Here is a 12,299-nt window from a genome sequence, read left to right on the forward strand (position 1 = left end):
TTTCTCCTGCTTGGTGACAGGGTTAACTCAGTTTCCCCATGCTGTACCAGAGACCTCGGGGGAAGCTTCTTGGCTGCTGTCACTGTTCCAAGAACATTACAAGAACTTAGTTACAAGAACTAAGGCTGACTGGCAGTTCAGTCCACTTTCCCCACTCTCCCTTCACCTGAAACGGTTGTTACCATTTCTAGCGCTTCTTCCACACTTCACACACACCTGCTCTCAGGGCACATCACGCTTCTGCCTGTGACACCAGCTGGTCTCATGACTCAGCTGCTTCCACCATGGCACTGGGCAGAGAGACAGCAACCACCCTCCCCAATGGCAGGCTGATTGTGCTGGCCTTGGGGACACATTGTGCTTTTATTAGGCAGAGTCTGTGTTGAGTGCCACCTGAAGTGTATCCAAAACCAGCCCCTTCTGTCATCAGTTCAATTAAGCACAGCCTTTCCAGCCTGAAGCCACTCGCCACCCCAGCAGCAGCTGTGCTCTTACCTCCTGGGTGCTCTCCTGCTGTTCAGGTTTTCCAGATGCAATGTATTCAGGAAAAAAAAATTAAAAAGCATCTAAACTAGTGATAAATCATTTATTTTGATAGTGACAGGATCTGATTTGTTTTTCCAGAATGCTGACAGTTTCTGCTGCTCAGCTCTGCTGCTTATAGTTATAACGGTTAATGAGAAATGGTTTGGAAGCGGCTACTGTTTTAATTGGTGAAGCAATTACTGTTTAGTTTTGATGGTGGAAAATAACTGCATGTAAGGCATTTCTCTTTCTTTTCTGTGTATTTTCAAATTTGTAATTAGGCTTCTTAAATTATGTACTTCATGAACTTTGGAAACAGATCTTTCAAATTCGTGTTTACTCACTGGTATTCTTATGCGCATAACTTGGGTAATGTGAATAGACTCACAGGACTTAAAAGGAATATTAATGTAGGCAAAATTACCCCAAAATGTAAGTGTTTAGAAGTTAAGGAACTTCTGCTAGTAGGGCTCTTTTTAATAAATAAACAAACCAAACGTATCCAGTTTCCATAAAGACAGACAGACATATTTTTGCTTTCTTCTGCTGGCTGCAAATTGCAATATTTTTCTAATATGACCAACATCATCTTCAAAAAATCAGGATGGTTTGACTAAATTAGTGAGTCAAGTTCTGCTGTGTTACATATTGCAAATAACTCACTCTTGATTTTCATCAAAACTGAAACTTAATCCAGTATAAAACAGTAAAAGAAAGAAAGACAATTGAAGACTAATTTTTGTAACATCCTTTGTCATCTGACTATGACTAAGCTCGTTTATAAATACCTTGCTCCTGCCATTGACCCTGCAGTCTTGGCAGCAGGAATAAGATGCATGTGGCTTATGCTGGGAGCTGCAGCCCCAAAGCCTGTTTGCTCCCTGCAGCTGTGTGAATATCAAAGAGGAGAAGATGCTGAGGGCAGAAGCTGTGATATGATGTGTTTCCACATGCCCATTGCATAATCATCCCACACTGCTCCACAGACCCCATGCCAGGGAGCAGCCAGAAAGCCTAGGCTTTTCAGAGTGCCAGCAGGCTTGTTTTGCCTTGAACTCCTGCCCCAGTGAACAAGACTGATGAAAGTCACATATATTTGGGGAATGCCAAATGTGGGCAGGTGTAATTATGAAATGCCACCAGTTAAATGGCATGGTGTGTAAAAACCCAGATAGATCTTTCATAATGGATTTCTACTTCACTTACATGTGAGTAGTAGGAGCCAGAGCAAGCATGAAATGTCTCTTCAGCTCTGCATGAATGATCAAGGCTCAACCCCAGTTCTGAGTTTTGTGTGCTTCTGGCATTACCATGATGTATAAGGGGTTCCAAGCTCCCTTTTTTTCTGCAGAGTCCTTTTTTTTGAGAGGAAAGAGTGAAAATTTAAGCCTCTGGATGTAATAGAAGAGTTGGTTAGGCTGAGATGGCAGCATATCTATTACAGATATTTTTCATCACTACACATAAAAATACACATTCTTTGTTATGCAGCTGGTTTTTATGGTAAAGTTGCTTCCAAGAAATACAGATGTAGAAAAGCCAACTAGTGAGATGCAGTTCCTGAGAACCCAAAGTGATACAGAATGCTGACTAGGAATAAAACCAACTGTGGTCCTATTGGCTTTTTTTTTTAAGCTATAAATAGATTATCGTAGAAGTCTTCATTGTGCAAGTACCTAATTCTCTGCATTTGTGGGAGAAAATTGGAACGATAACAGGATCCATGTGAAATAATGTTCTAGTGTTTGGATGCAAGTCTTTCTCTCCACATCACACAAAAAGGATCAAGACAGAATAGAATAGAGTAGGTAGTTTGTGCAAATAAACTTGGTAGAAAAAGCTCAATGCAAGTGCCAGCCATGTAGACTTTTAACTTTGCTCACTTAATTATTTTGCATCCATAAAAGGAAGGCTTACAAATAAAATTCTGTGTAATGATGAAAATTGTATTAATGTTACAACTGTATTATTACTAACAAAGGTAATGATTATATGCTGTGTGCTTCCCTCTGGCTCAATTCTGACTTTGTTTATGTCTTTCCATTATTGTGTGTCTGTTTAGTAAAGCATGGCTGCACATTTATTATTATTATTATTATTATTATTATTATTATTACTATTATTACTATTATTATTGTTATTATTATTATTAATTTCACTAACTTTGGGTAAGGTACCTCTCACCAGGCTGCAGTATAATTTATTCTAGAGTAATATTTTCCTTTCTAGACAGATGCAGCAAACTAGAAAACAGTGCTAATGAAAAAGTCAGAATTTGCTTTTTTTGATGGCATGGGCATGGCAGAAAATGCATAGTCACGTGTCCTTCTCTTGTGTGTTACAGATCTGAATGCATCACAGACCCAGGGTGTCCAGACAAGTGTTCCAAACCAGGGATCCATCCAGTCACCACAGGCAGACGAGCTGCTCCTGAAACACCAGCCTGGGAGCCTGCAGGATGCAGAAAGTGGAGCCAGAGTAGAGGAAAAGATTGTTTACCTCTGATAACTTGTTTTCTAATCTCAGTAGCACTTTGGAAAGATAACTGTGTTTGCTTTTCTAAATTTCTGTAGTCGTTCTCTGTATGACCATCTGGCTTTAAGGGTAGTATTTAATAGCAAATGCAAAATTTTCCCCATGATAAATATAGCAAGTAAGTTATTTTGAAGCCTTTGTGGTGTAATCTTTAATTTATGACACGACTTCAAATGCATTGCAAGAAGCAATGGGTAGCAGGGGAGACATAACATTTTGAAATTGTAAAGATGCTGCAAAGGACTGTGAAAGCTAGTGTTCATTTAATTGAGTAATTTTTTTATAAAGATGAGTTAAGAGAGACGGGTCTGCTACTTGAGATTTCAGACTGTGTATCAGTAACCTTCTAACAGTTGTGATGTAACATGAAAAGACAGCAATGTAAGAGTGATGGCTCTAGTCTTCGCTGAAATATGCTATATACCCTTAGCTGTTGGGTCGTTTTCCTTATCTTCTAGCTCAGGAACTGCTCAGAAGGGGATGTTTATTACAGTCTGAGCATAACTGCATATTTGTGAGTGTTTTTTCATGTCCCGAAGCCTATTGTCATTTTGATACTACTGCCAGTTTCTGTGCAGAGATGCACTAAATCAGTTATTGTAACTGTTCCTCATTTCAGTAAGTGTCCTTACACATTAAAATTTACCAGATTGAAACCATCTCACTGGTCAGAAGAAAAGAAAGGGGATAAATAGTAGGCTTCTGTTAACTGAACTCTTTTGAAACTCCACTGCTTTCCTGTGTAGAAGTCAGATAGCTTTCTGCTTCCAGATTCATGGGATTTCCTGTGTGTTAGGAAGTATGAAACCTGTTATGTGCCTTTTTGTGTCTTTTTGTCTTTCTGAAAAAAATTGTACATTTCTGTCACACTGAATAAATCTTCTGTGCTTTTCTGCAAAGATTTAACTTTGATTCATTGTGAGATCCCTCAAAGAAATAAGAAAACGGGAGGGAAAAATAAAAAAGGTGTCCAGGGCTTGTTTGCACTGAGCTCTGCTGCAGATGTGTGTTCCTGGTCCAGGGTAGACAAAGCTGTGTATTTCAGCTGGCAAAACCAAGGATGTTTGCCACTTAGCATGGCTGATGGCATTGGCGGAGGTGCAGCAGGAAGGCAGCTGCGCAGCTCCCGAATCTGGGCTGCCTCACATCTGCCCAGCTCAAGGAGCAGAGGAGTGCAGGATTTGTCTGGGTAAGCCCCGGGTGCCAGTGGTTTCCATTTTTGCCCTCAGCCTTGTGCTGTGCAACATCTTTTGCAAGGCACAGAGTTTTAGACGTGTGCGTTTGTTGGCAAGGGTTTCCTGACTGAGAAGGATTCTCTCCCGGGGACTGGGGTGCTATGGGGAGTACTGTAAAGCAGAGCTTTCTGAGCTACATCTTACTGGACTCCAGAGTCGTTGTTCAGTTGGCATCTTGGGAAAACAACTGAGCACCTGGCGTGATGAGCAGGATGTGATTCTCAGCTGTATTAACTGATGTGCAAATGCCATCAGGCAAAGGCTGGGCCTGCAGCTGTGGTGTCCAGTGTCTATGTCCAGCCTTCAAGACTCCTGCTAACCTGACAGCACTTTAAAAATATGTCTCTTTATAAGAGAAAAAAAACCACCCTCTTTTAGAATTTCTAGAATTGTTTTACCTTCTTTGCTCTTCACAATTAGATTAAAATTGAAATGTGGATCCAATTTCTCTTAAGCACCCTGTAGTAAGGATAGAGAGTCAACAATGAATTCAGGGTTGCCACCTGAACAGCGTTTTGGCAAGTTTCTAAGTAGCCAGACAAATTTCTTGGGATGGTGTATGTCCCAGGATATGTGCCTTGCCCAGAGACCCATGGGAAATTGGGAAAAATGAGCAGTTTTCTCCACAGTTACTCTCTCTGCATTTCATTATGCCCTGGCTGAAACATCTGGTATTGGTTACTGTCAAATCCAAGCTGCTGGATGGATAGCTGCTGTCCCAGTTTGGTGTGGGAATTCCCACGTAAGCGTCTTGCCACCGGGAGAGGAAGAGAGAATACTGCTTCTCTCATCAGTTTTAATTGAGGGGCTGGGAGCTGAAAAGCGGCTGGCCCAGACTTCAGCTGCTGTGCAAATTCTTTTAAGTCCCTTAAAATCAGGCAGCATCTTATTTTGCTCACCTGTGTTTACAGTAAAAGTTCTGGTATTTCAGAAAGGCAAAGGCAGGAAACAGGTGGCCTCTAGATTTAGGTATTTTAATTGCAGAAAATGTTTAAAGTATAGGCCAGTATGGTCTCGGCAGGTGCTCTTTATAACAAGATGTATTATGCACCCCTGTACTCTGTCCATTATTTAGGCATTTCTTAATACTTAGTGGAATTTAAACACAGCCCCAGTGAGACTTGGCTATTTTAGCAGTCTGTGTTTTCAGTTATCGCCAGGCATATATTAATGCTGTGTCTTCTTTTTTAGTTAGAGAAATACATTCAGAAATTCTCTTCATCTTTTTTTATATTATTTTGAAGCTGGCTTATTTGTAAAACCTGTTATTTTTCACGCATCCTGTATATTGTGTTTTCTTTTTGCTATGCTTCTCAAAGCATCTTGCCTCTGAAAAGAAGCTAATTTAGTCATTAATTTCAGTGTTGAAATTAAAGGAGAGGTTGCTGTACTACAAATATCCATGGCACCAGGATGAGCTTCCTGTTTGTTTTTTCGTCTTTTAAATTTTTTTCTCCATCAAGGGATTTCTTTGCTGTAATGCCTTGACTTTTCTCCTTAAATGTTGTATGCTAGTAAAGTTGCCATATCAAGCAACCTTAAAAGACTTTTAAGGGAAACTTGCAATGACTCTTTCCTTCAACAAGTCTATGGTGACAGTAGAGAAGAAATTAATGAAGAGCTTGATCCAGATCCAGTCCTGGATTCAGACCTTTGCATTTGTGCATTCAGTCATTTGTAGAATGAGGCCAAAATGGAGCACATTCTTCACCTGGATGCTGTTTGAGTATTAAGGTAAACAATACAGCTGCATTTCTAAGAGATTTTTCGCAAAGGTCATCCATGTTATTTTCAAATTACTAAATTAAATACAGATTAGGCTATCAGGAAAACTCCCCAAAGTTTGTTCGTTGAAATGATTGAAAAAGGTATGTTAGTGTTCCACGTAAGGAACACAAATCATTTTACTTAGAGAGCTCTGTTATCTGCATTAATTTATATGCCACCCACTTAGTTCAAAAAAGTCAGTAAGGATTTTTGCTGTGTCTTAATCAAGTAGGTGCCAATTTTGTAATGTGCCATATTGCTGCTAAAAACATTTCTGCAGTGTGATGGTGTTCATTCAAAGAAAAAGAGATTGTGCTGTGGTAAGTAACATGTGCAACTTGCTCAGGCTGAATTTTGAAAGCAATGGAGAGTTGCAGATGAGGCAGTTTTCCTTGTGCATTTGATGACAAAAAGGAGAAATAGTGTGACTGTTTGGATACCTTCTAATGAATATTCTATTTGACAAGAATTCCAACCTCAAATCTTTCCTATCCAAAATCTTCACTGTGCCCAGTTTAAAAGAAGTAAAAACAGCACAGGTTGTGGAGCATTAGCATACTGAAACAGGTTGGATAGAATTTTTATGAATGCTTTTATAGAATTGTGGAACTCCAGTTGATTTCTGCCATTTTTCCAAGGCAAATTGACACATTTGTTGTTTCTATCCCTAGTAAAGATTTGCATATAGAAGCACTGCAGAAGTAGCTATGAGTACTCTTGATAATCTTAGTCATAAGGACAGCTACATGTTAACCACCAAAAATATTTTTCTGTCTTGCTCCAAAATAATAAGTCTGTGAGGATGGCCTGAATTCAATGGCTTGAATTTTGCATAAAGGCTCCCTTTGGCAGGCTGATACCAAAAAGTGTTTCATTTCTTCAATACAAAGGAAAGCCCTCAAAGGATAACCTTTGAGGCATTATTCTGAAGTGAGGCTGGCATTATTCTAAAGTGTTGTCATCAGTCCAGCCGTTTGCTCTGAAAAAGTGCATCGGACAGTAATCTGCTAGACTTAGGCTACACAGATTGTGGAGGAGCTTGCAAGGGTTTTGCAGGTTGTGGAGGTGAAATGATCCAAGTATCTCACCCGGGAACATCAGTGTTTTTCCTTGACATGCAGAGCAGTGTTGGAAGCAGCTCTATTGAGGTTGGTAGTTGGCTCCCAAACTGCCAGAGATGTTTCTTAGTCCATGGATCATCAAAGCTGAAGTTTCTTCCTCTTCCCCTCACTCCATCTCAGGCCCATATCAGTATGTTCCACCTCTTACATGGGAAGGTTCTGCCACAGGGAGGTCTGCAGCCCCCCCAGAATTCTGAGTTTGAGTCTTGAAATATCCTGGGTGGAGACCAGAAGAAGAGAAAAGAAACATGAAAAAGCTGCTCTGGGTGTAGAAAATGCAGGAAGAGTGTCCACACTAATTAGATGTTTCTAAGCTCCTTCATGGAACAAGCTTTTTTATTCAGAGAAAAAAAAGTCTATTTATCACTGTTTACTATTTATGATATTATTATTTATGACTAATAATTTGAGAGCAGTTAGATGCCACATTTTTTAATTCCAGTACCAGAGAAAGCAAGTACCCTATATGTATGAAAGGGACAATGAAGCAAGTAAGCAGGTAAGTTCAAACAAAAAATTTATCCTGTGGAGGCTCAGCAGACCTAAGGGAAATTTCTTACCAGATAAAACTTCCAAGCCATACTACAAGACCTATGCAGGCATGAACCTTCCACTCACCCAGGTTACCACTGCTAATAACAAAGACTGTTGCAGATAAACAACTGCATGAACTGAAGACAGATTGTGAAGATCAATGTGAGGCCTGGCCTTTCCATGCAAGCGAAAAAGCAGGATAGCTGCATTCCTTATGTCCAGCTCATTGAGGATGCTCAAGCCAAGCTGTGAACCCATTTGTGCTCCCTTTGAATAGTGCAAGAAACAAAAGAAATTGGTGTTGCTCCTGGTTAAAGTAATGTCTCATCTGAAATGAAAACTGTCCCCATTTCCTTCACTCACACAGCTGTTCTATTATTGAATGAATGAATGCTAAAACAAGCCATTATAGGTCAATTCCAGATACAAAGCAGCCAAGTGGACAAAAGTAACTGAGTATCTCCTGCTTTCAGGAGTGGAGGGTAGCTATCCTTATCCTCTGGGGTTTCTTTCTAGCTTTAAATTAAGGAGCAAGTTTTCACAGTGAAAAATTGTCAGTGAAAAGGAACACATTAAGAGTGAAATTGCTTCCCTGCTGATGTTGCTTTCCTTCACAAAGTCCCACATGACCGGTTTTGGTCTGATTTTAACCTCATGTCCAGACACCAGGTAAACTGACAAGGTGGCATGCACATATTTTTAATTCATAAAATTGTCTCAAGTGCCTGATACTTGTGTAGTATCAAAACAGCTTATATCTGAGTCCAGGCTGGACAGTGACAATGCTGCAGGTAAAGGAAGAACTTGGAGGATACAAAGCTAAGGTGTGACCTCCTTTGAAGCACATATCAAATGAATTATTTACTCAGATTTGGCAGGGCTCCATAGACATCTCATGAACATAAAAAGCTGTCATGGAGCTGTATCTGTGAGTAAGATTCCTTTCCTTCTTCCAGGTGGCTTGAAAATGCTATTTTACCATGGCAATAATGTCCTTGCCTCAGCTGACCTTCATTTGATATTGAGACTACAGCCGTGCAAAATGCCTGGTCTGTAAATCATGAGCCTGTAGGAAACCCTATTTCTGTGGAAGATGTCTTAAGTACGTAGGTCATACTACCTTCCAGTTGATGCCAAGGCTTTCTGTAGGAAGATTTATCACAATAATTTTCCTTAAAGTTCTCAGTAAACATCTACAGCTCCAGACTAGAGGGTTTGGTTGGTATTTTTCTGTGTCTGGCAGTGCAGAACTTGTTACCATGAAGTGAAACTCAAGGGAATAGGAGGAAAAGTGGGCTTGTCGCTAATCTATGGATGGTGAGTGGATGATTCGCCCAGAAACTACAGATTCCTGTTAATGTTCCAGGTAAGCTACAAGGATATTCCTTTGGGTGATCCCCTAAGAGGAATGCTGGGCGCTGCGGGAAGGGTTCCAACTCCAGGGTTTGTACATGGATATCATCAGTTCAGTGGTGCTAGAAGCTTGGTAATCTGGAAAACCAAACCTGGCTATGGGACCAAACCATTTGGTGTCACTGAAGTTGATGCCTGGAAGCACAGCTGCATGTTCAATCCTGCTTTGCCACACAGGGTAACCTGTGCATCACTCAGCCTTGCCTGGCTCCCATCCCTACAGTGCTTATCTTGAAGCTGGATGGTTGTGTGCAGACTGTGAAAGATGGCTTGCAGCCTTGGGAGACCTCTCTTGGCATATAAAATAAATGCTGAGCACAGAAGGATATTTTACACAATGTAATTATTGACAGAAGGTAGGGTGCATCAGCTGTTTCCCTTGAAATCACAATTTACACAGCAGAAGTTCAGTTCCTAATCCTGACTCCAGCTGTTCTCATTTAATTTACAGCATAATTCTTCAAAGGGATCAGGATAACAACTTTCAAGAACAAGATATGGAACCACTAAAAGGTGAGGAAGAAGTTTAGTTTATTGGTAAATGGTTGGTTACTTCTGCTTGTCCTACAGGCAGGACTGTGTTGGAGTCTCATGAACTAAATACCCCATGAAATGGTATACTTCCAACAAACTTCTCAGGGACACTGATCACGTGTAACATCATGGTTTGCAGACACAAAATTCAAAATATTGTTCTTTCTGAGAAATTTGAAATTCAGAACACCTGGACTATTGAAATTCACCAGAATGCAGTCCTTCCATCTGTAATTTCAATTAAATGGAAGTCAACTATTCTCACCACTTAATTTCACAATTGCCTTCTGATAAGCAGAAACACTTCCCTAAACATCAGTCAGATGTTTCCAACCTATTATTTCTACCACTACCATCAACAATTCTGGGGTAATTATAGAGATGAGCCTGAACATAAAAGAGATGTCAGATATCTGGAACATGCAGACCTGGATCTAAGCTTGACTCAGAAAAAATGCTTCACTTCCACACAAAGTTAGATCACACAAAGTGACAGGGACTCAAAAATAAGTGACTGTAGAAATAAGCAGCACAAGCAATAGTGAAAACTGCTTCTTCTGTACACTGTTCAGGGAGTCACTGACAAAAACACCCATATAGGTATTCTGTGAAATGACATTATTATAACAATAATGTCTTATTGTTTGATTAGGGGTTTTGTTAACATGTGTTTAGTGTATAATTAAACTACTGGGTAGCTCTTGTGGTGAAAGTAAAGCTGAATAAGATGGACTGGGATATAAAATTTTATGGTCGGCAAGTTTAGGAGTATTTTCATGGATCGAGAACCCATGCAGAGAAGGAGAATGAGTTACATTGTCTAATCTGGAGATAGTCTTGCCTTTCTCTGTCTAGTGGTGTGTCTCTATTGCCTCCCCAGCATAAAATCAGTGTGCTCTGGGCTCTTTGCAGCAGGGGTTTGTCTCCCCAGGGGCAGAGATGTTAGAGTGTGGGGAGCCCACTGATGTGCCCCGTGTTGGTGAGAATGGCTTCCCCATGCTGCCAGCAGCCCCTCTATGCTAAAAGAGGGATTTTACTCTGTTTTGCAGAGAAGCTATGCACTACCCGTATCACACACCCAGCCTCTCATGTATTTGGTGCTCTCTTTCATGTTGCCGTGTAATAAAAGGCAATTGACAAGGGTATGAAGTATTGCCTTCTAAAAAGCAACATCTCTGTGAAAATTCAAAATGTGTTCAAATTTTTGCAAAGTAACAAGGGTCAAGAATGGTTATAATAATTAACAACATGTGTGTTGTTTAATCTTCAAAGCAAGCTTTACCTTTAGACATCCATAATTTACTCAGTAAATATTGTTCCTCTTACTTCAAAAGGAAGCCATAATTAGATTATGCCTGGACTCAGATTAACATTTAATTTGTGCATAGTTTCAGACCAACATAGTTGTCTGCATACAATAGCACAATAATTCTTTTTAACTCTGTATGCTGTGTGTGTTTAAAGTTGTAATTTAATACCCAGAGGAAAGATATGGCAGTGTAAGAGATGCAAACACTCAGAGGTTTTCCAAGCCAACGTTCCCTCCATCTACTTGTCACTTATGCACAGTCACAGACCAAAGTTGCCTGCTCCTGCCTCCTTCCCATCCACTGTTTTATCAAAATCCCTACTTGAGTCAATGGTCATGGGGTTGGTTGGTTGGTTGGTTGATTGGATGTTGGTTTTGGTTGGGCTTTTTTCAGTGATTTTTTTTTTTTTGGCTTTTAAAAACTGTCCTGCTCTAGCCCCACAAGGGAGCCTGGCCTACAGGCACAGGGGTCCTAGGCTGGCCCCCTCCCACAGCTGTTGCTGAGGAAAGGGCTCACTGGGCACGTGTGAATTGGAAAACAGCTGAGACAGCAGTCCCTCCTGCTCTGAGTCTGGACTAAGAGGATTCATCTAAACAGCCTCCCAGTGCTGTGCTGGCTATGGGAAAAGATGGCCTGTGAGCAGTGGTTTTCAACTGACCTTTGGCCATCCAGACTACCTTCCTTAGGCAGGGCTGAGACAAGATTTTAATTCCTGGCAGGGAGTCTTGGCACCATCATGGTGGAGCAATCCAATCCTTCAATGCAGTGCCTCCTTCAATGCAGCTGGGTACAAAGGAGTGCTGAGAATGGGGGCCCCTCGCCCACAGAATAACTGAAACAAGCAGCTCTTCCATTAGCTGAAACAACCTCTCTTACTCCAGCCTCTATTAACATCTAAGTGATGGGGATCACACCTTCCCAAAACATGTGTTTGGAGCCTAAGCTGACAAGATAAGAGGACTAGTGAGATAAGAAATACACCGAATAAATTCTTATTTGCTACTAATATTTTCATAATCACCTTTATGATATGAGTTGCAGGTGCAGCACTGCAAAATATTCCTATTCATTTTATGAAGCCTGAAATTTTTTTTTTAATGTAAAAAAGTGGTAATGGACTTCTTTCAAGGCTTTGAAAAAGAACATGTCTGCTTTAATGTGACTTAGCTCGAATGCTATTATACATGCTAATGAAGAAATTTATTAGGAGGGGTCAAGTAGAGCAAGGACTGATTCCATTCACATCAACATTGACACTACTTTGCTGGCACAGGAGTAGTTCTGCAGCCATAATTTGAATAAAATATGGAAAGTAAAATGCTCTA

The 12,299-nt window shown here is 40.5% G+C and overlaps 1 protein-coding gene across 16 annotated transcripts in view; it reads left to right on the top strand.

Moving 5' to 3' along the window:
- The window catches only part of ARHGEF28 (Rho guanine nucleotide exchange factor 28), a 110,956-nt gene extending 106,997 nt beyond the window's left edge, over positions 1–3,959 (top strand). For 15 of the 16 annotated variants that reach the window (XM_088054290.1, XM_014252385.2, XM_088054292.1 and 12 more), the window contains one exon: positions 2,870–3,959. In XM_088054290.1, coding sequence (XP_087910416.1) covers positions 2,870–3,030 — 161 coding nt within the window. In that variant the 3' untranslated portion in view covers positions 3,031–3,959. The remainder of the gene's footprint in view (positions 1–2,869) is intronic. The other variant, XM_088054299.1, reaches the window with a different exon arrangement.
- Positions 3,960–12,299: the final 8,340 nt, after the last annotated feature.

The sequence above is a fragment of the Pseudopodoces humilis genome, chromosome 4 (assembly GCF_049639895.1).
Source record: "Pseudopodoces humilis isolate 2021_Gansu_Grassland_sample_001 chromosome 4, ASM4963989v1, whole genome shotgun sequence".
Lineage (NCBI taxonomy): Eukaryota > Metazoa > Chordata > Aves > Passeriformes > Paridae > Pseudopodoces > Pseudopodoces humilis.